The 26,153-nt window shown below is 55.7% G+C and overlaps 3 protein-coding genes across 9 annotated transcripts; 1 reads left to right on the top strand and 2 right to left on the bottom strand.

Moving 5' to 3' along the window:
* The first annotated feature begins 2,597 nt into the window (after positions 1–2,597).
* On the top strand, positions 2,598–6,777 carry CCDC153 (coiled-coil domain containing 153). 7 transcript variants are annotated; one of them, XM_042905393.1, is made up of 8 exons: positions 2,616–2,643; positions 2,791–2,836; positions 2,955–3,036; positions 3,487–3,552; positions 3,810–4,071; positions 4,584–4,676; positions 6,173–6,303; positions 6,584–6,777. In XM_042905393.1, the coding sequence occupies exons 3-8, from the start codon at positions 3,025–3,027 to the stop codon at positions 6,710–6,712; spliced, it is 693 nt and encodes a 230-aa protein (XP_042761327.1). In that variant the 5' UTR covers positions 2,616–2,643; positions 2,791–2,836; positions 2,955–3,024; the 3' UTR covers positions 6,713–6,777. The 7 variants fall into 7 exon arrangements, with proteins under 7 accessions (XP_042761325.1, XP_042761327.1, XP_042761326.1 ...); XM_042905392.1 differs by having other exon boundaries at positions 2,955–3,056; XM_042905391.1 differs by lacking the exon at positions 2,791–2,836 and having other exon boundaries at positions 2,598–2,643; positions 2,955–3,056.
* Positions 6,778–7,874: 1,097 nt separating this feature from the next.
* Positions 7,875–11,636, bottom strand: PDZD3 (PDZ domain containing 3). Its single transcript, XM_042905389.1, is given in 9 exon segments — positions 7,875–8,372; positions 8,603–8,803; positions 8,944–9,171; positions 9,277–9,473; positions 9,702–9,906; positions 10,162–10,298; positions 10,415–10,604; positions 10,880–11,368; positions 11,370–11,636. Coding segments are annotated over 9 exon segments (1,944 nt in total). The 3' UTR covers positions 7,875–8,342.
* Positions 11,637–13,104: 1,468 nt separating this feature from the next.
* NLRX1 (NLR family member X1) lies at positions 13,105–24,132 on the bottom strand. Its single transcript, XM_042905388.1, is given in 11 exon segments — positions 13,105–13,426; positions 13,835–14,086; positions 14,820–14,906; positions 15,182–15,777; positions 18,590–18,835; positions 18,837–19,412; positions 20,000–20,619; positions 21,180–21,268; positions 21,765–21,834; positions 22,390–22,517; positions 24,048–24,132. Coding segments are annotated over 10 exon segments (2,928 nt in total). The 5' UTR covers positions 22,460–22,517; positions 24,048–24,132.
* Positions 24,133–26,153: the final 2,021 nt, after the last annotated feature.

Here is a 26,153-nt window from a genome sequence, read left to right as displayed (position 1 = left end):
GCTAGAAATAACCAGACATTCCAGCTAGAAATAACCCTGTCCTCCTCTAAATTTCCATAACCATTTATTCTTACAGCTACCATACATTAATTCATGCCATACTGTCTTGTTGACTTTGGTCTTCCACAGTACCTAACACAGTGTAGGTACACAGGGTATTTCCCCCCTTCCATCATCAAATTGTATTGTTTGTACAAATTGTATAGTTTGTACTTTGTTTCTGCTGAAGAAGACATATTTCTTTAAATATACAAATGACCTACCTCGCATATTTGAATAAAGCAGAGTGACAGTTCTCTCCTCTATATCCCTTAAACACTCCCAGATGGACAAGAGTTCTGTCTGGTGATAGTTCCCATTTTCACTTCTAAACTGAAGTTAATGAGTGGGGCACCTGGGTGGCTCAGTCAGTTGAGCGACAACTTCGGCTCAGGTCATGATCCCACAGGTTGGTGACTTTGAACCCCCGCATGGGCGCTGTACTGGCAGCACCAGAGCCTGCCTGGGAGTCTCCCTCTTTCTCTGCCCCTCTCCCACTCGCACTCTTGGTCTCTTGCTCTCTCTCTCTCTCTCTCAGAAAATAAATGAATTTTAAAAAGAAATCAGGGACATTTGGTTAAGCATCCGACTTCAGCTCAGATCGTGATCTCACGGTTCGCGGGCTCAAGCCCCCTGTCGGACTCTGTGCTGACAGCTCAGAGCCTGGAGCCTGCTTCAGATTCCGTGTCTCCCTCTCTCTCTGCCCCTCCCCCACTCACGCTCTGTGTGTGTCTTTATCTCTCTCTCTCAAAAATAAATAAACATTAAAAAAAATTTTAACGTTAATGAAAAAAGAAGGAAAGCTTGGCCTTTTTTTTTTCTGTTCAATAATTTTTACTTGGCTTATTTTCAAAGTGTACTCAAGATGGGATTGGATTGTTGATCACAGTGTCATTCTTATTCTTGGTTATTCTAGAGCTGGCTCAGTTTGTACCATCACATCATGTGACATGAGGCACTTTTATTACATTTCACCTTCACCCAGACCACATCCTCATTCTGCACCTGAATGTCGGTTGGTTGACTGAACATATTTGAAAAGTAAATGCTCTTCCAAGGCGTGATATGTCGTTTGTATTCTGTAAACTCTGTCCTCAAAATGCCATCCAATGAATGCATCAGCATAACAGAGAAACTGATCATTCCGTGGCAAATGACCCCAAGAAGGCTTCTAGATGAGGAGGACCAGTGCAAGAAACTCTACTGCATTCCAATGCAGGGGGAAACGGTTCTGGGGGAAGAATAAATGCAAGCTGACAACAGGCAATTGAACAGAAGTGTGGAGGGGGACAGAGATAGAGAGAAATAGCTAAAAAAAAGTCTGCAGGTTCCTTAATCCACAAGGGGGAAATCCCTGAGGTTTTTGCTGTTTTCATTCTAGCCAGTATGGTGCCCAGAGATCCAGGTGGCAGACAGATGACAAGGCTCCAGAATAGCAACAGGGCTGGAAGAAGGGTAGAGGCTGCCCCACAAGGGCAGGTCGCTCACCATACTCCTTCCCCCAAAGTCGTTTTTCCAGCCATTCATGACTCCAGCAAGATGCTAGAAAGTATCCCCAAGAGGGAGGCACCATCAATAATTTAAGTAGAAAAATTTAGGAGCCTGGCGGGGGGGGGGGGGGGGGGGGGGGGGGCGTCAAGCAAGTCCACTAGAGGGAGCCCCGACAAACTCAATACCACAGAGAGCCCAGCAAAGTAGTTTCTGAGCACCTGTCTCTGAAAACCAGCCTCATAAGGGAATAGGGGAAGATCAATAAATTAAGTCTCCACAAGGGAAGATAGCCCTGTGAATGCCCAGTTGAAACCCAGGCCTTACAGGATTTACAGAATCAAAGACTTAAAGACCAGGAAACTGAAGCTGAGCAAAATTAAATGGCTTGCCAAGTTTACATAACTGGAGGGGGGACTAGAACCCATGGCTCTTGTCTCTAACCAGTATCCTTTCTTCTACATTTGTAGCCTCTATGTCAGCAGCCTGGAGTCCGTGGGTCTATCTTTCCTCTGCGTCCCCTTTCTCCGATGCGAGAAACTCTCTCAACTCCCTTCTCCTGCATTTCTTTCCCTTGTATGCTACAGAATGCCTTCCCCAAGCCTAATAATGTCATTTGCTGATCAGCCCTAGGGATGTAAATTGCCCCAAATGGCTACTATGAGCTCTTTTCCTCTGTATCAGCATAACAGCACCATATCAGATGTGTAAATCTGTAACTTGTAAGTCTCCAAACCTCAGGCGGTGCTACATGGAAATGAAGCATAGTTACCGGGCTCCAAAGCCCTTTCTCCTCAAACTACATTTAGAACGTAGGGATAAGGAGAGAATTGAAGAATTGACCCTCTGGGACCTTGCTATTTTAAGCTTTGTACTTGGCCCATTCCACCTGTCTCTGACTCCGTGTTTCCCAGTTACCTGGACAACACTCGGCCTCCCGAAACCCAACCTTCCAGTTCTCAGTCCTGCCCTCAAAGGAAATTTGTCACCCTGGATTGGCTCCCAGAACCCAGGCTCCTCCTCAGGCTCCTAGCTGGTTGGGCCATTTCTCTGCCCCTCTCCATGAGTGGGTCACCCTACAGGGAAATACAACAGAAGCAAGAGAGGATCCTACAGGTAGGACGAGGCAGGGTAAGGATGACGGGAAGAGGGAAGAGACGAGGACTGAGGTTTATTTTCTCCAAAAGAGGGTAGAGGGGAATGATTTCTGTACATAGAACCTTACTGGTAGAAAGAAACAGCTCTACCTTCCCCCTACCCCAGGCTTGCCTAAAGGCCCAAGGAGACCAAGAACAGAAGCTTCTGGAAGGTATAAGAGACATGCTCGGAGACTAGAGCTCTAACTCTCCTGGGACTCCTGGTTCAATCTAGGGGTCAGGAAAGCAACCCCATGTGCAGTCTTCAATACAAGTCCTCTCCTTCCCCAGGACAGCAAGGAGATGCCATCTAAGACCAAAGGAAAAGGGATGAAAGCTGGGTCACAGAAGAAGAAAAAGAATGTGGGTGCTGGTGAGTCAGGGTGGATGGAGGTGAGCGCCTCCTGCTTCTCCATTCTCTGGCTTAGACACCAAGCAGAGGTGCTCCAGAGAGAATTCAGCCCTCTGCATGACAAGATAGAGCCTTCAGGACCCTCTCCCCCGATATCTTCCCTCCACGTTCCATGGAGCTGGGAAATTGGGGAAACCGGCATATACCCACTCTGTGCTGCCCTTCTGGCTTTGTGCCTTCCCTATATATTCATTACACATATTCTGAGTACCTACCCTGGGCTGGGCTGCCAGGACACAGCAGGGAACCCTGCCATCAGAAATCCCTCCTTGAAAGGTCCTCAGATCTCCTGCAGGAAGAAAGTTCAGGGCGTGGGATGAGGATGGGGAGAAGTGAGGGAGGCTGAGATCATGATAAGTTCCTAAAGGTCCAAGGAGACCAAGCTGAGGCTTTGCCAACTTGCCAAGGCAGATGTGGAAGCCAAATCCGCACACAGGCTGGCAGTGCTGGAAAAGGAGTTGCTCCAAGACCACCTGGGTAAGAAAGTGGAAGCTCAGGACAACAGAGGTGCGCGGGGGGGGGGGGGGGGGGGGGTGCATTTCACATCGTCAGAGGCTCGGAGGCTTAGAGCTGTTTGCGGGAGGCTGAGGTGACCCCTGCCAATCCTCTGGTGGAGGAAGAACCGACGTTGCGAGGAAGGGTTGGGCCGGGAGGGTTGGTGATGATAGCTAGTTTTTATAAGCAGAACATAGAGGGGGGTTTCCCTTAGTAAGGAAAAGCTCATGGCATTCCAGGGACAAACCGACCAACCCAGAGGGAAAATGAAAGGCTGGAAGCCTGCCACCGGGTTCCCAGAGGTGGGCACGGTCCATCAAGCCCACGGGGCCACGTGGGACCCCCAGCCAGTGGTGAGGACGGCTCTGGGACTTTTCACAGCTCTGAGGAGGGACGAGGCCCGCCGAGCCAAGGCTTCTGAAGACCAGCTGAGGTGGAGGCTGCGAGCGCTAGAGGCTGAGTTGGAAGAGGCCCGAAGTGAGGGGAAGGCCGTCTATGCAGGTGTGTGTGGTTGGTCAGGCAGGCGGGCAGGAGACAGGGGCCTGGAAAAGGACAGCCAAGAGGGCCAGAGGATACAAGGAAGTGAAACAAGAAAGATGTCCGTCTGCCATGCCTAACTTTAACCTTCCCGGCTCGGCATGAATTGGGCAGGGTCCTGAAGGAAACGAAGGACAGCCTCCCGGGATCCCAGGCAGGAACCTTCCCGGATGCCTGATGCCATGTGCTTTGTGGATTAAAAAATGCAGTCATGGCCTTTATCTCATTCATCCCATGGGAGTGAGTGGGGGGAGAAGGGCTACAGTCTAGGTACTGAGTTGGAATGGGGGAAGGAGTTTCGTTTCCTAGCTCTTCCCCAGCTTTTCGGGGTCGGCCAGCCTCTCAGAATCACAAGAACCACCAAGGCGGCCTTTATGCTCCTGTCCCACTGGACCAAGAAGGCCCTCCCTGCCCACAATGCCCCTTCCTTTCTCCACCACTCCATCCACACCTGGGACCCTCTGTCCCCACCACAGAGATGAGTCGTCAGTGCCAAGTCCTGCAGAAGGAAATGGAGACCCGCAGCAGGCAGCTGGAAGAAGAAGTGAGGGGCCTTCGGGAGCAGCTGGGTAAGCTTCCCCACTCCCTAACCCCTGTCTCTCCAAGGGGCACTGACAGGGTCCAAGTCTGCAGGGGTGGACTTACGATGGTCCTTCTCTAGGGAACCCTGGGCGGCTCAGTCTGTTGAGCATCTGATGACGGCTCAGGTCATGATCTTACGGTTCGTTGGTTTGAGCCCCGCATCAGGCTCACTGCTGTTAGCATGGAGCCCACTTTGGATCCTTTGTCCCCGTCTCCGTCTGCCCCTGCCCTGCTTGTGCTCTCTCTCAAAAATAAACATTAAAAAAAAAAAAAAAAAAGTCCTTCTCTAGAAGACTGCTATCTAGGCTCTCTTACCCTTTTCCTTTTTTAAAAAAAAAAAAAATTTTTTTAACATTTATTCATTTTTAAGAGAGAGAGTGAGCGGGGGAGGCGTAGAGAGAGAGGGAGACACAGAATCCAAACAGGCTCCAGGCTCCGAGCTGTCAGCACAGAGCCCGAAGCGGGGCTCGAACTCAGGGGCCGCAAGATCATGACCTGAGCCAAAGTTGGACACTTAACCGACTGAGCCACCCATGCGCCCTCTCTTATCCTTTTCCCCATCAACTCTCCCACCATGGAAGATTGGAGCAGAGGGTTCAAGATGGCAAAAACCTCTTAGGTTGTAACTAAAAAAAGACCTAAGTCTCTTACCCCATCTTCCTCTCTCAATGGTCTCTCCAAATCCAGATCTTTCTCCCCACCACTGCCATGTCTGTCATGGGCAAAACATACTCCCTCTCAGCTGATTTTCGCAATGAAACTGAGGAAAGATATTAGACTTACGTCCATATCTTCAATGCCTCATGCATGCTCAGTCCTACATAAGTGCTTGCTACATAAAGGAATAAACCTTCCAGATAAGCAAAAATGTAAAAAACAGGAAGTTTTTCCTTTCTCTCTTGGTTACAGGACGCAGTTAAGCTATGTTAGCGTGCACATAAGATCTTTCACAATTGTGGTCTCAAAGTTTTCTTAACCTAAAATAGCCTCAGTTTAACCTAAAATAGTCTCAGATACCTAAGAGTTGCTTATCTGCCATGCAGACCCTGAATGCCCTTCCTCATCCTTGCCTTGTCTGGAATTTAAATTCGATCAGCATTTATGGAGCACCTCCTGTATATGCTATACATTTCCCCCTATATGCTCGCATTCAACTCACAGTAAGCCTGTAAAGTTTGGATCATTCTGTCTTTAAAGATGAAGAACCTTAGGCTCAGAGAGAGACATGCCTGAGGTTACACAGGTAGTCAATAAGCAACAACCAAACTCTGGACCCACATCTCTTGTCCCAATGCCACTACTCTCTCTACTGAACCTTAGAGGTACATGTCCGCTCTTCATACGGGCTGCGGGAAAATTGGTGATACTGGGGGAGTCTGGAATGATCCCATTTAAGTTCCGCTTTTTAGGTACCTTTGGAGACTCTGTTCACAGGGAGGGTGTCACTACCCAATCCTCTTTCTCCTTCTGCCCGGCCCCACAGAGACGTGCCAGAGGGAGGCTGAGGCCGCACGGGAAGGGGCAGAGCAGGCCCTCAGAGAGCGGGACCAGACCCTGGCTCAGCTTCGGGCACACGTGGCAGACATAGAGGCCAAGTACGAGGAAATCTTACACGTAAGCACCCCTGTTTGAATCCCAACCACCCCAGTACCCAGCACCCCCCCATCCCCCCAAACCCCAACTAGTATGACAGTGACAGACCGGGGGAAGGAGAAGCAGCATCTCCACAAGGAAATCTGCTCTGTCTTGAGGGCAGACAACCAGGGGATGCAACCACGCCCACTAAGTGTAAAAGCTCCCAGAAGCCACTGGCAAAGGAGAGCTCACAGACTAGCCTGGGGCACCCCTCACGCTGCCCTCTCCCTTCCTGGGGCCTGAAGCTTGGTGTCTGCAGGGCAGCCTGGACCAACTCTTGGCCAAGCTGAGAGCAGTGAAGCCTCAGTGGGATGGGGCCGTGCTGAGACTTCATACCAAATACAAGGAGCGGCTCCGCCAGTTTGGACTCAACCCCCTGGATCTGTGAAGCTGTAAGCCTCTAGCCCCTGGGGCTCTGGGAGGCTCCAGCAATAAAGCTGTCTCCATGTGGAACTCAGCAGAACTGTGGGCTGTGGCTTTTTGGCAGAGGTGAGGACCTCTTACGGGGCAGCTTGGTTCTGGGCTGACCCATTACTCCGAAGACTGAACGAGAAGAGAGAAATTCGGTAAGGTCTCAACTCTCTTTTAGAGAAACTGGGTCCCATGCCTTGGGTCTGGAGCTTTTTTGGTCCCTCCAAACCACCGTCCCGGCCCCCCCCCCCCTCCAACACAGGCAGCCAGATTTGTAGGAGAAAGGCCATTTCTATAATAGACTAACAGTAACCAGCCACCAGCCCGCACAATCCTCAGGTTGCAGAGGAAGGTGTAACTTGTCTCCAAATTCTTGCAATATACCCGAGTCTCCTGGCGGCATGCCTAGGGCAAGTTCCAGATGGCTTCAATCCTAGCCAGCCCACAGCCCACCTAAAAAGGGAAAAAAACCCTGGGATTCTCCTCTATTTTACTACAACCCTCCCAGTACTATTTCACCTCTGGTCAAATGTGGGGGGGTGGGGGGGTTGGTTTCCCACACCAAGAAATCCCCTAACAGTTCTGCGGACACCAGCCGGGTGCCTTACAAGTTAACTCAGTTCTGTCACTACTGACGTGAAGAGAGAGCATCAGATCCCTCAGGCTCAGCCCCGCAAGACCGGCCCCACTTCAAAAGCCAGCGGCTGTCACCTGTGCTTCTGACCAGCTGGCCAAAACACAAAGGTTCCCACGACCCCGCCCCCCCCCCCCTCCTTGGGCTCCAATATTTGCCAGCGCGGCTCACAGAACTCAAGAGAAACCTTTTAATCGCTAGATTGCCGGTTTTTTATAAAGGACACAAGTCAGGAACGGCCAGATGAAAGTAGGAACGGGACAAGGCATGAGCGTGGGAGCTCCATGCCCCCTCTGGGTACACCACCTGGCCAGCACCTCCAGGCTCCCTGAACCCCGTCCTTTTGGGGGGTTTTTTTATGGAGGCTTCACTAGGGAGGCACGAGCAGTGAAACCATTGGTCATTGGTGATTAATTCAACCTCCAGTGCCTCTCCCCTCCCGGGAGGTCCAGGGTGGGGGTGGGGCGGGGCGGGGCTGAAAGTTCCAACCCTCTCTAATCACGTGGTGGGTTCCCCTGGCAACCAGTCCCCCAACCTTAGGTGCTTTCCAAAAATCACTTCCTTAATTAATAAAGTCAGATGTAGTTGAAAGGGGCTTGTTACGAGTAACAGAAGACACCTTTGTCATCTTACTACTTCGGAAATTCCAAGGGTTTTAGGAGCTCTGTGCTGGGAAAGGGTCTAATTTATTACAAATCACGAAATCACACCATTCTTCGTTTTCGGGCGGGAAGTTCATCCCTGGGACACAACCCGATGCTCCTAGGCCCCCTAGTGGGCCTGCCGGAGGCCTCTGGCCACACCTTCTTCTGGGAGGAAGGGAGGGAGACCTTGGGCAATCCTGTGATTGGGGGTGTCCGGAATCCTAGAGCTGCAGTTCTGGCTTAAAGAGAGCTTCTCAGCTCCTACCATCACTAGCCGGAGAGTGAAGACGGAAAGGCCACTGGGCAGATCTGTGTCCAGCGGAGGAGGACTACAGCAGCTCTGAGGCTAGAGCCCCGTCCTGAGCAGAGAGAGAAGACAGAAGGTCATTCAAGGATCAGAAGAGTTCCTTGTCCCTGCCCCCACCCCCACTGGACCGGCCAGGGATGTGGCTTGTTCCCTGGGTCCTTCTGTCCCCACCTACCATGGTCTAAAGTCCCAACCTGCATGCCTCACACTGCTTCACCCTGTAGCCCTCCTCTTGGGCTCTTTCTCTGGCTGCTCACTGCCCGTCTGTCCCTACTTCCTTACCTCTCCAAACCCTGGGCGATCGCAGGCTTCGAAGCCCCGGCAGGACCTGGCGGCCAGCTTCAGGCAGAGGGGTGGCTCAGCCTCAACCAGCTGCTGAAGCTTTTCCAGGTCATTCTCTCCACCCATGGGATACCCATTCACCTCCAGAATCACATCTCCCGTTTGCAGCCCCGCCCGGGCAGCTGAGCCTCCTAGGGTCACCTGGTGAAGAGGGGGGTTACAGAACATGGGACACCGTGGAAAAGTCGCTGGATGCTCTAAGACCTTGGGAGGGAAGCAGATGATGGCTCATTAGGAGGCAAAGGACTGGAAAGATCCGAGGTCCATAAGGCATAAGTCACCTGGGAGACGAAGAGACGAGGCTCACTGGCCACACAGGTAAGCCGGAAGCCGTAGCCACCGCCAGGCCCAGGGTACAGGAAGCACTGGCGGGAGCCACACGGGACAAGAGGCATGGCTGTGTCTTCAACTGGTAGGTCCTTGGTTTCAACCAGAGAGGCCGAGCAGTTTTCCTGGGGAGAGGCAGGAGCCTCTGTGCTCTCCAAGAAGAGAAGTGGGGACAAGCGAACCTGGAAGGAGGCAGACAGAACAAACCTTTCTTTTTTGCTTCTCCCCCCTACCGGAGCCCTGCTCCATTCCTGCCCCCACTCCAGCCCCCGGCCCTCAGCTCGCACCATGCTGAAGAAGCGGTCAGCCTTACGGTCGACAACAGTGAGGGAAACAGAAGAGCCCTGCGCGCGGATCCTGGACACTGTCTCCTCGTGGCCCAGCCCCTCCACACTTTCCCCAGCCACAGCCACCAGCCGGTCCCCAGCCTGCATCCCGGCTTTCTCAGCTGGCAGTCCTGGGTCCACCTCCCACAGGAACTGTCCTAGGACGTAAACATCCTCATGGCCCCTTCCCTGCTAACCCCAGTGCCAGCCCAGGCCACTGTGGGCACACTGAGGGACTGACCCCGGGGGGGGGGGGGGGCGGGGACACAGTAGGAGGAGGCTCAGGGCTGGGGTTCAGCCGGGGATACCACTTATATGCACTGAGAGTCGAATGTGAACAGGTTTAACACACACCTTCCCTACCCGCCTCCGGGACTACCACTCACCGGGTTGGCCGTCAAGACCTTTCTCCTCCCGAAGCAGGAACCCAAAGCCCCGGGGCCCCTTCTGTAGGTGCAGAGAGCGCGGCTTGGTGGGCAGTGCCCAGCCCTCCGCTAAGGGCGCAGCCAGGGGCATTCCCAGCCGGCGACACTGTTCCTCCACCTCCGGCCCGGCCACCAGCAGGGTCACTTGCTCTCCACTCTGCCAAAGCTGTAGGGGCCCAGCAGGGCATCGGCATCAACCAGCTGGGTAGGGAGGGCAGAGCCAGGCCCTCCTCCAAACCCCAGGAAGGAGGCACTAAGGGTGGGGGAGAGAAGAGCCTAGCAGGAACTGTCAAGGGAAGCATGGCAGGAGGTACAAGGTCAGATGAGAAGATGAGTGCGAGGGGGAGGAATCTGCTGCCTGAGGCATGGCCCTGGGGCCCAGAGGGGTGAGGCCCGAATGGGGGAAGACAGCCGGCCATACCTTCCTGCCAAGTTGGTTATAAGTGAACTTCTCCACGCTGACCCCATTCACTTCTAGCAGTCGGGCCCCAGGAGGCACCCCGGCCCGCTCAGCTGCTCCTCCAGTGCTCAGCACCAACCAGAAAGGAGCCTGATAACCTGGAAGCCGGGGGGGCGGGGGTGGGGGGGGGAAACAAGTAAGTTTCCGTCTGCCACCTGCCCAGAACTGGGCTGAGATCCCACTCTTGACCTCCCTCCCGAGCCTCGGGGCTCACTGTAGGTGACACTGAAGCCAAAGCCGCCCTCATCTTTCGCTATGTGACACAGTCGGGGCCGGACCCCTGGGCCGAGAGTAGGAGACAGGTGGGCACTGTTCCCCTGCCGAGCTTGAACCATGTCATACACGTGCTGCGCCAAAACTGTCAGCAACACCCGCGGACCGCTGGCCCGGATACGGCGCACCACCTAAAGAGAGGGCATGCAGGGGGAGGTTGGGAGGGGCCCCTCTTGCCAGCGCCCCCTCCCTGGAACCAGCTGTCTGCAGCCAAATGCTCTACCCCTGAGCTATACCCCCTGGAACCAACCCTCCGGATCATCCCAACCTGGGCAGCCCTAGATCCTGGAAGCTGGGGAGGTCGAGGCTTAGGGACTGCCCCCATCTATCCAGGGAAGTGACTTTCTCTCTCCTTGAGGTGCTAAGAGATGTTCTACGCCACAGGGAAGCCCCCGCCCAACCTCACCACAGCATAGTCTTCACATTCCACGACGTGGTCGTTCACCCCTAGGATCCGGTCCCCTTCCCGAAGACCCTGGCGCTGGGCAGATGTGCCCGGCTCCACCCTGCACACCACAGGCACAGCCTTGCCCAGCTCCTGTCTCAGGTGGAAGCCAAAACTCCTGCCCTCCTCTTTGCTCAGCAGACAGAAGCGAGGCCGCTCCAGGCTCCGGAGATCTGGAAGGGGATGTGGGCCACAGAAAAGGGGGAGGAAGAGGGGGCATGGCCCAAATACAAGTCGCCTTGTGCCTGGCAGACGCTACCCTTGTGATAGGGCACTGGGCAGGCTCCTACCCAGTTAAGTATTGGGCAGTGGGGCCAAATACCCAAATGTGGGAAGAGTGGCTTGGACAGAAGAAAACACCCAAACCCCTCCTACCTCCACACAGTTACTCCCCACCAGGCTGCTATCAGAGGGAGGCCGAGTGGAGTGGTTACCAAGGAGACGGGAGGCCGGTGAGGAGCTGTGGTATCTCTGGGGAAAGGGAATGGTTGCCCAGGGCGGGGGGGTTACCGGAGGGGTCAAGGTCTTCAGCCAGAGAGAGGACAGGATTATCAATGCCCTGCTTTGGGTTAAACTCAAACTTCCTGCAAGGAGGCAAGGGACACAGGTAGGAGCAAGCTGACATGGGGACTCTGGTCCCGGTCTCTACTTGAGGTGCGAATGAAGGCCTTCCCCACCTTGGATCTCCTCCGCCCCTTGCCCCAATCCTTCCCAGCATGGCACTTACAGAGTTAACGAGGCTGTGTCCTGAAGATCTGCTGGGCAAAGAAGGGATGAGGAGAGGAGGGGCGCATTCCCTCCCCACCCCACTCCTCTTCCACAGTCATCAACTGAAAGGACTTGGGCGAACCCCCAAATTTAGAACTTGCCCCCTCCATTCTGCTCCAGAAAGACCTTCCCTTCTTCTCTCTTCCCTTTGCCTCCCAGTCCACAGAAATCTGAGCATATCAGGACAGGGCGTGGACCAGGAAGACAGACCTATCCACTCACCTCTTCTCTTCTAACTCGCCATCTATTTGCCTCCGGGCACCAAGCCCCAACATCAAGTACACCCTGGTCCCAAAGCCTTGGCCTCCCAATCTGCCCTCTCAACTACCCTCTCAAGTCCCCAGCAGAGGATTTCTCCCAGTCTCCTACCTGCAGCTGCTTCCATAGTTGGATCAGTGACCCAGTGCTCAGGGTAGGGACAAGGTCCATGAAAAACAGCTGACCCTCCCACCTAACCTGCCACGTCCCGCCTCCTTAAAGACACTGCCTTAGGAGCAGTGAGGTAATGGTTAACGGGAGGAGTCTTATCCCCCAGGGGGAAGTATGTGTGTTCCTCCTGCCCCCATTCCTGGGCCCCAACTTTCTCTGGAGACTGCTGCGGTCCCAGCTTCTGCTCTGGGCGGACAAAGGTAGGTTGCTGGTCACGATAATGCCAAGCCTGGGATAGGTATGTTTGAAAAGGTGATAGAAGTCCTATAGCCCAGCATGACCTCCTCCCACCCCAGTATCTTGTTCCTAGACCACCCCCAGCCCTTGCTGCCTCTGAACCTAGCGTCCAAGAACCACCTACAACAGAAAGTGGTCCGAAAACAGCGCCCCTTCTTGAAAGCATCAGGCAAGAAGGAGGCCATAGTAGGTAGAAGACACAGCTTTTTAATAGAAGCAGGGCAGTGCACAGGCCCCTCGGAGCCACTGAGCATAAGTACGATTGTGAGAAAGGGGGCGTGAAGGTGAGGAGAAGGCACCAACAAGAGAGGAAAGTGGCTCCGGGCATCCTCCGTGTCCTCTGATGAGCAGAAAGGCAGAAGGTGGAGGCCCTCCAACGCATCTGATTGGCAACACCACCGGTGAGGCGGGCGGGAGAAGTGCGCCCCCTGGTGGCACACTCGGAAGCTCCTCGAGAGGATGGAGGTAAGGTTGGTGGTGCCACAGGGCGACTGGCTGCCAAGATGCCACATGAAGAGTCTTTCTCAGCCCTAGCTGAATGGTAGGAGGCACGTTCCATGACCCTGGCAATTCCAGACTTGGGGGAGCAATGGTTGGACACGCCCCGGGAGAGCAACTGGCACAGTTGTGCCCTATCCTTTACCTCCAGCCCCACAGGGATCTTTCTGGAAGTAGTAGTGCAAACCAGGAGGCCACAGAGGGAAGGGTCTTGGGGCCAGGGGTCACATAGCTCGGTGACTGCCGCCACTGCTTCAGCTTCCAGGGCCTCCCAGCTGCTCCAGGAGGGCCCTGACCTCACCCTCCACTCGCAGCAGCTGGGCCTTGCGCCAGGGGTTAAGGGTGTCCCCTCGGCTGTCTTCCAGATCTCGAAGCAGCAGCTCAAGGTGGCGCCGGACACGACTGCGATCCCAGCTGTTAAGGTTCCGCTGGACTTCACTAAGGATCACCGACCAGTACTCAGACACTGCTGTCCCCTCTGTCAGCGATACCACGACCCGGGCACCACCTTTAGCAGTGCTCGCCACATCCCGCAGGGCCTGGCGGCCCTCTGAGCTCAGCTCATTGAAGTAGAGGCTAGAAGGAGAGAAAATAGAAGATGCCATTCAGCGGGGCTCTGAGAAGGAGGGCAGAGGGTGGACGGGACAGAGCCTGGGGGGTCCTCACGACTCCTCCCCTGGCTCTGGAATGCGATGGGGTGTGTGAGATGAGCCAGAGATGGAGGGGGGTGGCCAACAGGAGGTGGAGATGACATCTAAATTCAGCAGGATCCGGGACAGTAGGGATGCAGCCACTAGGACTCGAAGAGAAACGGTAGTAGGGAATCGGGGCGGGGCAAGGCGTGGGTCGGTTCTGAAGCGGGTCCGTGAGGACCAGAGAGAAGGCAGGGGTAGAGGGTAGGCCCTAGGGCAGGAAGAATGCAGTGGAGACAGGAGGGAGACTGAAGGGCTGGGGTGGGGGGATGGCACCGAGGACAAGACTCACTGCAGCAGCTCCAGGGAGGGGTGGTCCTGGGCAGCTTGGGCCAGGGCCAGGGCCGCTGTGTCGCCAGCACCATTGTAGGCCACGTTCAGCTCCTGCAGCTGTTGATTACGGTCCAGCTGGGTGGCCAGCAGCTGAAGGCCCTCGTCCCCAAGGCCCGTATGCAGCAGGGAAAGGTGTGTCAGTGAGGTGTTTCCGGCCAGCCCCTCCAGCAGCAGGGCCACACCGGCCGCCGTCAGCGGGTTGTTGGACAGCCTACGGCCACAAGCACCCCAACGTTATGAGGGCCCACGACAGATGCCCTGCGCTGGGCGGCTGGACTTGGACCGAAAGGATACACGGCCTGGGGTGGGGGGAGCCTGGGCACAAAGGTGTGCGGGCCGGGGAGAAGAGCACCGAGAAACAGGGGTGTGGTAGAGCGCACAGGAGGCAGAGCAGGGTGGGGGCTGGCTTCTCCTCCTTCCTTCCATTCTCTTCTGCTGACCCACCTCTCTTCATCGTTACCACTTCTCTTCTCCTTCCTTTTTTCACCTCCTCCCCAGACCGCCCTGCCCCTTGCCCTCCCCCTCTTCATTCACCTCCTCTTACTCCAACCAGGCTTCTGGGTTCCTAGTAAACCAGTCAGCGCTTTGGAAGCATCTGCTGAGTGCCCAGCATTAGGGTCATCCTTGTGAGGCGACAGGGAAAATCCTGGGAGAGCATCAGCGGCACTGTTGCCAGGCAACCGGCCTGGCTATTATTCCCCCGGACCCACGCTGATTTTAGCCACCAGAGAGGCACCTATTCCCGGTGGCGGCTTTCCTCCACCCCGCTGCTTGTACTGGACCTGGGCGGCAGGACGGGGTCTAGGCCCCCACCCCCTTCACCACACCAGGGGTGGGCCAGCGCCAGGTGTGTTGAGGCGGGAGGCTCACTGTTGACCTTAGCCTGCCAGCAGGATGGCCAGAGCCTCCCTCCAGCCCTCCCCCACCGGTCCCGAAACACTCACCGCAGGGTGGTGATCTGGCACTGGTCGTGCAGCAGCAGGTCTCGGAGGTCGCTGCAGGCCTCGGGGCCCAGGCTGTTGAGTTGCAAGCTGGGACGGAAAGTGGCCAGAGGGGAGGTGAGAAGCAAGGGAGGAGTTCAGCATGGAGCCTGCCCACCCACCATGCCCTTTTCTCACCATCCTGCCTCTCAAAGCCCACGCAGCCCTCCCTTCTATTGCTTGTCACCTCCACGCACCCCAGACTTCCTCGTCCCGCCCCCTGGTCCTTCCTCACTACCTTTGGTCTCCCCAGCACCTTCTCTTCCCACCTCTTCACCCCCAACCCTCTCCTGACTTCCGGCCCATGCTTGAAGGCGGGTCCTCACCCCAGCTTCCGGGCACGCAGGAAGACAGGCCTGAGTGTGCGCAGCCCGGCAGGGTCCAGCTGACAGGAGGCCAAGTTCACCTCATCCAGGGCGTGCCTTCCGCTGCCCAGCACAGCTGCCACCACTGTGCACTTGAGGGGTGTCATGCGCACACCGGCCAGGTTGAGCTGGCGCAGGGAGCTGAGCACCTCAGCAGAGAAGCGCTGATTCTGGAACTCATAGTGGAAGAACAGGTGGTCCAGGAGCTCTGATGGGGGCAGCACCTGCCGGCCCAGCTTGCCCAGCTTCTTCTTGATGGCCTGGGCGTTCTCCAGGGCATCCAGGTTCTTGATGGGGCAGCCGAGCTGAGCCAGCACGGCCCGGTTGTGCGCGGACAGAAGCCCTCCCATGAACATGGGGAAGAGCTCAAAGACCTCATCATCGGGAGGCTCGTCTGGATGGCGCCGGGGGCCCTCCACGCCCAGGATACTGGCACCCATCTGGTCCAGGACATCGTCGTTGTAGTAGTCCTCCTCTCGGAACATCTCCAGCACCATGGCCTGGGCCACCGCCTCGCGGCTCTTACCCACCACGCGCCCAAACACTCTTGGAACCACCTGGGAGGGGACACGGGGACGGTGCTGCAGCCTCCTGTGTGCCCGCTCGGCCTTCAAAGCTCAGTGGAAGGTGCATTCTCCCTGCCCATCCGGCCTCACCGTCTCCCTTAAACCCCCAGCACGATTTGTCTGATCATACTACTCCCCCACGGCAGCACCCGCCGTGGCTCCCCACTGCCCACGCGGAATAGAAAACTTGTCATAATTTGGCCCCAATTTGACCTTTCCACAGCCACCTCTCGATACTTGTGTCCTACATTCCTGACATTAGGAAATTCTTTCTCCCAGACACCCCATACACTTGCAAGCCCGGTGGTGGGAAGGAATTTATATCTATTTTGCATTTGGTTTGGTACTAGGCGAGGTGCTGCTACGAAGATATCCTCATCTTCCACATCATCACGGTCACCCCAGCAACAAAGACTGATGTCGCTCTTGCTCCTTCGAGGCCCTGCCAGCCACACTGCCTTCAGCTACAGACTTCTTACGCTCACGCGCTCTGCTTCTGTCCTTTCGGTTTTTGTCATTATTATTATTTTTCGACAGTACCACGGTTCCATTCCTTCAAAGCTGTATTCTCTTTCGGGGGTGACTCCCCTCCCCAATTCTTCTCCTTGGCTATGCTCCAGGGTCAGGTTAAATGCTCTTCCTGCAGAGAAGTGTTTCACACACACACACACACACACACCCCCATCAGGTCCCCCACTTACACATTTTCACAGCACCTGCAACTTTGCTTTCCAGGCAATTACCATAAATCTCATTTATTTTTTTTTTTTTAGTTTTCATTTTTTCTAATGTTCTGTTTATTTTTGAGAGAGAGCACGCAAGTCGAGGAGGGACAGAGAGAGAGGGGAGTAGAAGATCTGGAGCAGGCTCTGTGCTGACAGTGGCAAAGCCCGATGGGGGGCTCGAACTGGCACACTGTGAGATCATGACCTGAGCTGATGTCGGACGCTTGACCAACTGAGCCACCCGGGTGCCAAACCATAGTTTTAAATCACACGGTCACAGGGACATGTTTGTGTTCCCACTGGAGGACCAGAAAGGGCGGAAATCTGGGGTTTGGTTCATTGGTCCTTCCCCAGAACCTAACACATTGCCTGGTATACAGCAGGCACTCAAATGTTTGTTGGGGAAATTAACATTTAGGAGGTTGGGACATCGTCTCCCGTCCTTGCCTGGGTGCAAGGCAAGGAGGGCCCGTGGCTCTGGCAAGGAGCCACGAGGTTGTTTTCTGACACCTCCTCTAACGGCTGGTTTGGTTTCTTTTTTCCCTTTTTACAGGTCAGGTCTCTGCCATGGAGGTTATAGCGCTCCTCCCTCAACAGTCACATGGTGACATGAGAAAATGTCACCCTGCGAAGCTGAGTCAATAGGCTTGTGAAGAAACAAATCGGACCAGCATTCTGCTCAGCAGCCCTCCCTCCCAGAGGGCCGGAGTTGTGGTGCTAACAATTTGGTGCACTGAGGGGCTTCTGGAATCCTGTCAGGAGAGCACAGCCTCTCACTGTAACCCAGAGAAGGCAAACACATCCTCAAAGGGCTGGGCTGGCCTGAGCAATGGCCATTACCTTCCCGTCTGAGCCTATGGTGTGGGAAAGGGTGGGCTTCCCGAGCCTGTTTTTCTGTCTAACGAACAATAAATAGTACTTATTACGTACCAGATCCTGAGCATGAATACATATACTCCTCATATTAGGCCAAATGATATGGATTCTGTTATCCCCATTTAACAGGTAAGACTTGGAGGCACATAGCAGTTAAGTAACTTGTCCAAGATCACACAGCTAGTAAGTGGCAGAGCCTGGATTTAATCCCATAGAGCTGAATTACTGAATCCCTGCTCCTAAACATTATGCTTCGGTGCCTATAAAGAGGAAAACCTGTTAACATTTTGCCAGCACTGACCAGGGTTCTACCTCCCAAAGAAGAGTTACTGATGCATTCCTAGAGAGGACCAGGGTTACCTAGCAAGGCACCAAAGCTTAACAGAAACATCTATCACACACCAGTAAAGTTTGGCAGAGAGAGCACAGGGTTCAGACTCCTAAACCTGGACCCAGATCCCAGCTATCCCGCTTACTATCTGGGTGACCTTGGGCAAGTTACTTAGCCTCTGTGAGCCTCGGTCTCTTATGATTTTTCTTAGGATTCTAAAAAGGGATCATAATAAGATTTCATTCACAAGGCACCTGGTGGACATCACCAGAAGGTGGATCCTTCTTCCCCTCAAAAACTTAGCACGTCTGCCCTGCTCACAGCACAGTCCTTGGGCCTGTAATTTGGACTCTGGAGCAGGCCTGCGCTATCCTAAGCCAATTATCAATGCCATTTCTCCTCCTGGTATAAATGAATAAAACGGCATCTGCTTTATAAACTTGTCTCTGGTGATTTAGTTAGAATGAGTCATCATTCCCGGAGTCTAACCACCTCCAAGGGAACAGATGCATTGGAGTTTCTGGGCCTGCAAAGAAGAGGCCAGACCCTGGACTATAGCGCGACTCCTGCCTCCCACCGACAAAGGCCAGAAGAGAGGCAAAAAGAAAACCGTCATTAGGGTCATAGGATTGTGACTAAGGTGCCCGCGCCCTCACATCCTCCTCCCAGCCATCAAGCCTTCCCCAGTCTGTGGTTTCCTGCTCCCCCTTCCCTTATGTCTCAATCCCACTAAAAGCCAGATTGCCCAAATCTGAAACCAGAGTCAAGAAGATTCACAGCTACACAGGAAGTGGCGGTTTCCTTCTGGGAGAGGAGCAAGGGGGTGAACGGGGGATAGGGGGGCTGAGAGCCCGGGGTGCTGGGCCGTTACCTTGAGCAGGTTGAAGAGCAGAGGCAGGGCTCGCAGGGGTAGAAGCTTGGCCACAATGCCCAGGACCAGACTGACGTCCTCCCCGACGCGGCCCACGAGCTCGGCCACTTCCTTGCCCACCCGCTGCAGGGTCGTCTTCCGCAAACCCAGCACGATGTAGAGGGCGGCCAGGTATTCCTGCATGGCAGGCACGGTGAACACAAAGGTGCCCTGGCGCCCTGGTTCCACACACGGGGCCAGAAAAAAACCTCAGGGCGTCCCGGCGGAAGACATGTAGCAGCTGGAACTCTTCTTCAGTCTTCATGCCAGCTTCCAGGCAGCCACGGACATCCTCTTCGGAGAAGTAGGTCTTGCGGGAGGACACCCCCTCGTAGGCCAACTTGCCCATGGTTCGGGCTGCATAGGCCATTAGGGACAGCTTGGAGGGGTCAGTGCTGTCCAGCATCTCCCCACTGAAGTTCAGACGCAGGAAGCTGGTGTAAATGCTCGTGAGGGTCTGTCCAGCCGGCGTGGGAGCGTGCAGGAAGTGCAAGGTGGCACAGACAAGCCAGCAATAGGAGGGCAGGAAGCAGGCGGCGGCGATCTGGTGGTGCCCTTCCAGGTTCCGGGAGAGCATCTGCACCAGATTGTCACGCTGAGCTGGCGTGGCCGAGATCCCTGCACCCCCAGCACCGTACTCACAGTCTGGCTGGTTGAGGCGGAGCTGGAAGTAGAGCTTCTGCAGGTTGGTATCAGAGAAGCCACAGATCTGGCCATAGCGGCCCACATACTTGCTGGGGATTCGGCCGATGGCGGAGGGCCGGGTGGTCACCAGAATGCTGGCCTGGGAACGGCACGGTTGAGAGTTAAGCAAGACCTTTGTGTCCTGATGGCCTCGCTCTCCAGAGAGCCCCTGAAGATTGAGTGTCCCAGGATGGAGATGATGATGCCCACAGGGCACCCGGGTGGCTCAGTTGGTTAAGCATCCAACTTCGGCTCAGGTCACGGTCTTATGGTTCATCGGTTCAAGCCCCAAGTCAGCGCAGAGCCTGCTTGGGATTCGCTCTCTCCCTCTCTTCCCCCCTCTTTCTCAAATAAATAAAAACTTAAAAAAAAAAAAAAAAAAAAGAAAATGATGGCGACTATAATAATTATAACTAACAATTACTGAGCCTCCACTAGGATCCAGGGCACCGTGTTAAAGTACTTCCTATGCAGTGTCTCAGTTGATGAGTATAGCTCTAGGAGAGAAGGAACAGAGCTTGGGGAAGTTACTGACTGGCTTAAAGACACACAGCTGGGAAGTGGAGGGGCAGCTTTGAACTAACCAAGAACCTATGCCCCCACACCAATAAAACACAAGGGCTCGGGACACACAGGTCTTTAGGAGGCAAGTTAGGGGCAGCAGCGGTGAGGCAGGGGGCCACTCACCTCGGGCAGCATGTATTTGCGCAGCAGGTTGACAATGATGGCAGCTGGCGCCTCTGGCTCCTCGGGGTCACTGCAAAGCCCTGTTCCGGCTAACCGGAAGTCAAGGTTGAGATGCTCCAAGCCATGGAGCACAAAGAGCAGGCGGGACCCAGCAGCAGCCAGCAGGGGCAGAATCTCCTTCAGGGGCGTGTAGCGTTGAGCCACAAGTTGGCACAAGGAGGCGGGGGCGGGGCCCAGGGATGACAGATCCTCGCAGGAGAAGGGGATGAGCAGCTCGAAGGCTGGCAGCTGCCCGTAACACCAGTCCAAGACCATCTTGCGCACGAGTGTGCTCTTCCCCGTGCCCACTGTCCCATAGAGCACCACTGTCTGCACCTGGCGCCCACAGGCATCTGGGTCAAAGAGCTGGGACAGAGCCAGTGCGGGGAGACCGGCTAGGGGTGGCTGATGCTCCAGGGCCAGCTCTGCCGTTGGGCGAAACAGCTCATCTGGGCTGCTCTCGCGGATCACAGGGTCTACATGGACCGTGTCTAGTGCAAAAGTCGGGCCGAACCGGCGCTCTTCTCTGGGCAGTCGGCTGAACCACTCGGCCAGATTCCGGCGATAGCGCTGGACAGCTTCTGGATGGGAAGGCAAGGGGAATGGGTCAAGGAAAGGGGCTGGAAGATGCAGGAGCTTAGGGCTGGCCAGGGAGGTGGTAGGGTCAGGCAGCAGAATCGAATCACAGGACCAGGATACCGAGACCCAGAACGATGCTGTGCACAGAGGACTCCCTCAGACAAGACTGTCCAGAGAGTTTGGAACGCCCATGGCAGAGAGTGGTGAGCCGTGAGACAAGTGACACCAAACCTGGGTTGACTGGTTGTGTGGTTGTGTGTGCGCAATCTCCACCTGAATGTCAGACCCCCGGTTTGTTGAGGGCAGATGTGATATATCCCCCCCACCAGTGCTTTGTATACGCTAAGTGCGCTAAGAGTATACTGCACAAGTGTTGCAGGAAGGGATACATGGACAGGTGGACAATGGGGTGAGGGGAGTTGATGGATCCTCTCTGTCTCCTTCTTCCTGCCTGCTTCTCCCTCCAGACCCAACTCCCCCCCCCCAACCCCCCATCAATCCCCATCACTAGGATCCCATTCCGCCCCTCTCCTCAGGCTGACTGAGCAGCCATTCTCTTTACCAGATGCAGAGATGCCCTGGAACAGCTGTCCATGCCTTCTGGATGGAGGACCACTGCCTGCTGAGCTTCCATGGTGACGTATAAAGGCCCTGAGAGCAAGAAGGGTTGAGCTGGGGCTCGGCTACTGGGCTCAGCCTCTGCACAGGCTCAGAACCCAGGCCCGTCTGAATTGCTGGACTTCGAGCTTCCTGAGATCCAGGCCTGACCCTGGATACCCAAGTCGAGAGCCTTATCAGACTCTCACACCCTTCCCGGGGACTGAGGTCTTTGTCCCGCTCACCGCACCCCCCCCCCCCCCCCCCCCCCCCCCCACCACTCTGCTGACTGCCCGCCTGGAGCTCAGGCTGGCCACTGCCAGACTCCACCCACTTCCCACAGATCCTCCCTCTGGCTGCCCACCGTCGCTTGTACTGTAGATCATGTAAACCGACTTCATCTTAGGCCTGGTAGCTGACTCTGTACCCTCCCCACCGTCAGAAAAGCCAATCTCACTCCCGAGAGATCAAGACCTCTCCGAGTCCTGCCCCTTCCCAGGCTACTCAGCTATGCCCAGATGTGTCCTAAGGCATGGCATGGAGGCCTCACCTAGAGAGCCCAAGGGGACGCTCCCCTTTATGGGGCCAACTCCAGTGGATCAGGAAGGGGATCCGTCCATCTACAGAGGGAAAGGGGAAGGAAGAAATAGCACCCAGATCCCACCCACATTTTCCCACCAATACACAGACTCCGTGTCTACATTAAATCCCCCATCATTTGTTCGCAGAACATCGTGTTCTGCCCTCTGTAGCAGTTACCATGCAATTTTATATCTTGTTGTATGATTATTTGATTAACAGACATTTCTGCCCCACCCCCTCCACGAGAGCAGGGACTCCGTCTGTTTTCGTTCATAATTACATACTTAGAACCTAGCACAGGGTCTGGCACATAGCACATACTTAAGAAATGTCTGCTGAACGCAAAACGAAATCAGACAAGGGATCCTAGACTCCTATAGCTACGGGGACCCTCAAAGGTCATCTAGCTTGACTCCCTTATTTTAGGATGGGAAAAAGGAAGCTCAGGGAGGTGAGGTGGCTCGCCCAAGGCCAACAGCTCCTGGAGCACAGTTAGGGCTAGCACACCTGGTGTCTGCATCCCTGCCCTCTTGGAGACACCATCTGGACCCTGAAGAGGAATGTAGAAACAGAATCTGCTTCTTCCTGCTCACCTGCTGACTGGAGTACTCTTCCCAGACCAGGGCCCCAAGAGGCCCTGGGCAAGTGGCAAACCCACCTCATGGTAGGAAAGAAGGTCAGAGCCCGGGGGACTTAGCACGCCACCTTCTTTCCTGTTCCCCTGTAAGAAGACTTCTGTGAATGGACCACACACACACACACACACACACACACACACACACACACACACACACCTCCCCACTCCCATCTCCCGTGCAGGCCACAGAAAGGCCTTTCTCCTCAGGGAGCATCAGCCTTGCCTTAAATGTCAGCATTGCCAAAGCCTTGACCTGGCTTCAGATCGACTCCCTCCCCTACACCCCCTACTCGAGGGATTCCGTTTCATCTCCTACTACCCCTGAGCCTTCAACGAATGCCTTTCTCTCGAGTTCCAGCCTGGTGAACTACTTTATTTAGGCGTCGTTTCCGCTTGGCTGCCAGCAGGCTCAGATGAGTCCTGTGTTCATTTTCAACGGCTTTTCTGAGCCGACGTTTTCAAGTAACAATTATCCACTTTTCCCAGCTCTCGGGTCCTGTTGGCTGAGTTTTAATGATTTCATCACTTTATCTATTCTATGACTTTTATGTAAGCCGCCTTTGAGGCTGGCATAAATAATAAATGAATGGATGACTTCCTACTTGACATCTCCATATGGCCATCCTGCCTGTGCTCCATGCTTCGCCCATACACTCCTCACCCCCCCCACCCCTTTTAGTTACTTTATTGCTTTATCTTTCCAAGCACCCCATTTATACTAGGCACCTGACCTCTTGGGTCTTGAAACGCTTTCTCCCTTCACACACTTGAAACAGCCTTACCGACTCCTCGTGCCAGCGTTTTGCCAGCCTGTTCCTATGGCATTGCCTCTGTGCCCCCTTCTCCTTCTTCTCTTTCCCCGCTCTCTGCCTTCAGTCTCACCCCACACCATTCTAATCCCTCATCTCAGCCACCAATCACCTCCCTACAATCCTGGGTTACGCAAAGAGTCCAAACACCTGGCCCACACAAGCTATTTTTCAGTTTGCCCCCAACCCCTACCTCAGTAGCCAGGCTCACCAAATTCTTGCTCTCAACTTTCCTAACTGTTCATACATTTTCTTCGGCTTGAAATGGCCTTTCTCCCCTGCCGGAATCCTACCCAATTTTTTAAGACCCTGCTCCAAGGTCCCCTCTCCTGGGACCCTGATGCCCCTTAAATGGAGCGTGCTGCTAATTTGGTACTTAGTCTGCCCTGAGATGTGGCTCCTTAAGGGCAGGACACGTTCAGGGCAGGGGAAATGGGCTTGGGCCCACCCACCAGCAAGGCCCACCGGTGGAGCGGCGGGGGCCAGAGCCGAGGTCCCAGGGGCTGGAGAAGGCTTAAGAGAAGGCCCTGGAAAGCTGAGAAGAAAGCTCGGGGAAACTAGCTCAGCGGGAGAAAGTCAGATCCAGGGCCACTGCCTCAAGATGGGGCTCGCCGAGCAGGCGGGGCGGCGGTGAGGGCAATTTCCAAAGATCATTTCCAAGCAGCGGGCACAGCAGGAACAGTACGGGGGCTGTGCTCAGAGCTCCTCCCCGCCCTCCAAACTGGGTCCCAAACAGCTCTCCCCGTTCCCGCTGCTCTCGGAGCCCAAGGGGAGAGGCTGCCGGCAAGCCCACCGCTCAGCGCACCCGCTCGCTCCTCCGGGTCCCGGGCTTGACCTCCCCGAAGCAGCGGCCCAGCCGGGGGGGGGCGGCGCGCGGGGCTTCGGCGCCGCCCGGGCCTTCACCCGCGGGCCTCCGGCGGCTCCCGCTTCCTCCCAGAGGCCCCCGCTCGGCGCGTCCCGTCCGCCCCGCCCCGCGTGCGCGGAGCCCGGCCCGCCCCGGCAGCAGGCCCCGGTCGCGGGCCGTGGGGAGGACGGCCCGGACCGACCCCGGCGGCCCGCGGAGGAAGGGGACGGCGGCGCCCGGAGCCCGGCGCCGCGGGGAGCAGACCCGGGGCGGGGACGTCCCGGTGCGTCACCCCCCCCCCCCCCCCCTCCGCTTCGCGCCCGCCCTCCGCGGCTCCGGGCCTCGATCCCGGCTGGCCCCGCCGCCGCCGCCTCCCGGACTGCCCTCTGCAGGTTACCAGGCGCCGGTGCCATCCAATTACTTCTCCCCTCTCGGGCGGGGCTTGCTGTTGTGCCCATTGTACAGCCCGAGGAACTGCCGCTCAGAGGGTGGGATGACTCCCGCAGGTTGACCCAGTTAGGAAGTGGAAGGGCCGGGACGAGAGTTCCCGGGCCTAGATCTCCCGGCCTCACCCCTCCTGAGGCACCTACCCGTCCCCGGGGCATTTCTTCCCTCTGGGCCTCTTCACCTCCTCAGCCTACCTCCTGGCAGAGAGCCGAGTCAAGGCCTTAGCGGGCCCTCCCTCTGTACCGGGCCCTCTCAGCCCCCAGACCTCTGTGTGTGGCTTCTGGTCACTTTGATCAAGAAAGGAGTAAGAATGAGGGATCCGCTCCCGCCCCAACCTGCTCTTCTTGTCTGGCGCCCTGTCATGGCCTCGCCCTGGGGCTTCCTGGTCCTCAAAGCCCTCACTCTCATCCCTGTGGCTCCACACAGGGCACACCCAGGACCCATGGAGCTGATAGAGCAGCCACCCACCGCCCACAGCCAGGGCCCGCCTCCACGTGCAAAGGTAGGAGTGCGATGTGCACGGAGCAGAGGTGTGCAACAGGGAAGCCATAGAGAGGCACCTTGAGGCAAGGCTGGGAAGAGGGCTTTGTGATCTCTACTGTCCATCCGGACTGAAGACAGCGTTGACATTTCATGAACACACATAGGCCTATGTTCATTCACTGAATACATGGTATGGGGTTAGTTCTGAGCGACCGGAACAAGGCGCGCAGGGTCCAGCCCATAGCAGCTCCCCTCCGGCTAGCCCAAATGATGGTCCATCGGAGGCAGACAGAAGCCTTTGGAAAGGCTGGGGGAGGAAGTTACTAACTGCCTCTGACAGAGAAGGTGACATTTGAATTGGATCTCGAGTAAGTCCAGGAAGGGCAGGGCAGGGCATTCCAGACAGCAGGGGAAATGGCACATTTTCATTTTAAGAGAAGCTCTGAAAGGGGAGAAGAATGGCGGGGGGGGGGGGGGGGGGGGGGGGCGGGGACAACGCTGTGAATGTGGTCTGGGGGTGACATTTCAGACCTGGGGGACTCTTCCAGCTTCACTCCACTTACCTAGCCGTGCGAGGCAGAAGGGCCCCCGGCTGCAGTTACCAGACACGGCTCAGAGCAAACCATTCCCCTCCCCCACCCCCAGTGGGTATGACAGCCATGTCGGCTTTATTAATAACATATCATTTGACCGGCATCTCACGGACAGAAGTACCCTGAGTCACGCTGTGGGCATGTGCTCTGTCGTCCAACCTCAGGATGGGGCACCAGGTGCTGTAGACCCATAGCGTGGAGAACTGCCTTAATCATCTCTGCCCTCCAGCCCCTTGCACGGGCCCTGGCACAGAAGGTGGCTGCATTGAAGGAAATGACCTCCGAGTCCGGGGAGGCTGGCACTCAGGGGGAGCAGGCCCATTCCTAAGCATGCTTGGACGGGCAGAGGGCACACCCCTGCAGGTTGATGGGACCGGTGGGAGAAATCGTAGGTGGCTCACAGTGGCAAGAGGACAGGATCTGGAGAGCTTGCTCAAGTTGCTTCTCCAAGCCTTGGTTTTCTTCTCTGTGAAAGGAGAAAATGATAATACTCATCCCAGCAGCCTCATGGGGTTACTGTAAGAATCGAAAGAGCTTTCTTTGC

This window comes from Panthera leo, chromosome D1, assembly GCF_018350215.1.
Source record: "Panthera leo isolate Ple1 chromosome D1, P.leo_Ple1_pat1.1, whole genome shotgun sequence".
NCBI classification, from domain to species: Eukaryota; Metazoa; Chordata; class Mammalia; order Carnivora; family Felidae; genus Panthera; species Panthera leo.
Note: the sequence above shows the minus strand (reverse complement) of the source record. Positions and strands in the feature narration are given on the sequence as shown.

Coding starts and splice junctions, on each gene's coding strand:
- CCDC153 (XM_042905391.1), top strand. CDS start 2,967: ATGCCATCTAAGACCAAAGGAAAAGGGATGAAAGCTGGGTCACAGAAG. Junction 4,072..4,583: donor GGGGAAGGCCGTCTATGCAG/GTGTGTGTGGTT, acceptor TCCCCACCACAG/AGATGAGTCGTCAGTGCCAA. Junction 6,304..6,583: donor AGTACGAGGAAATCTTACAC/GTAAGCACCCCT, acceptor TGGTGTCTGCAG/GGCAGCCTGGACCAACTCTT.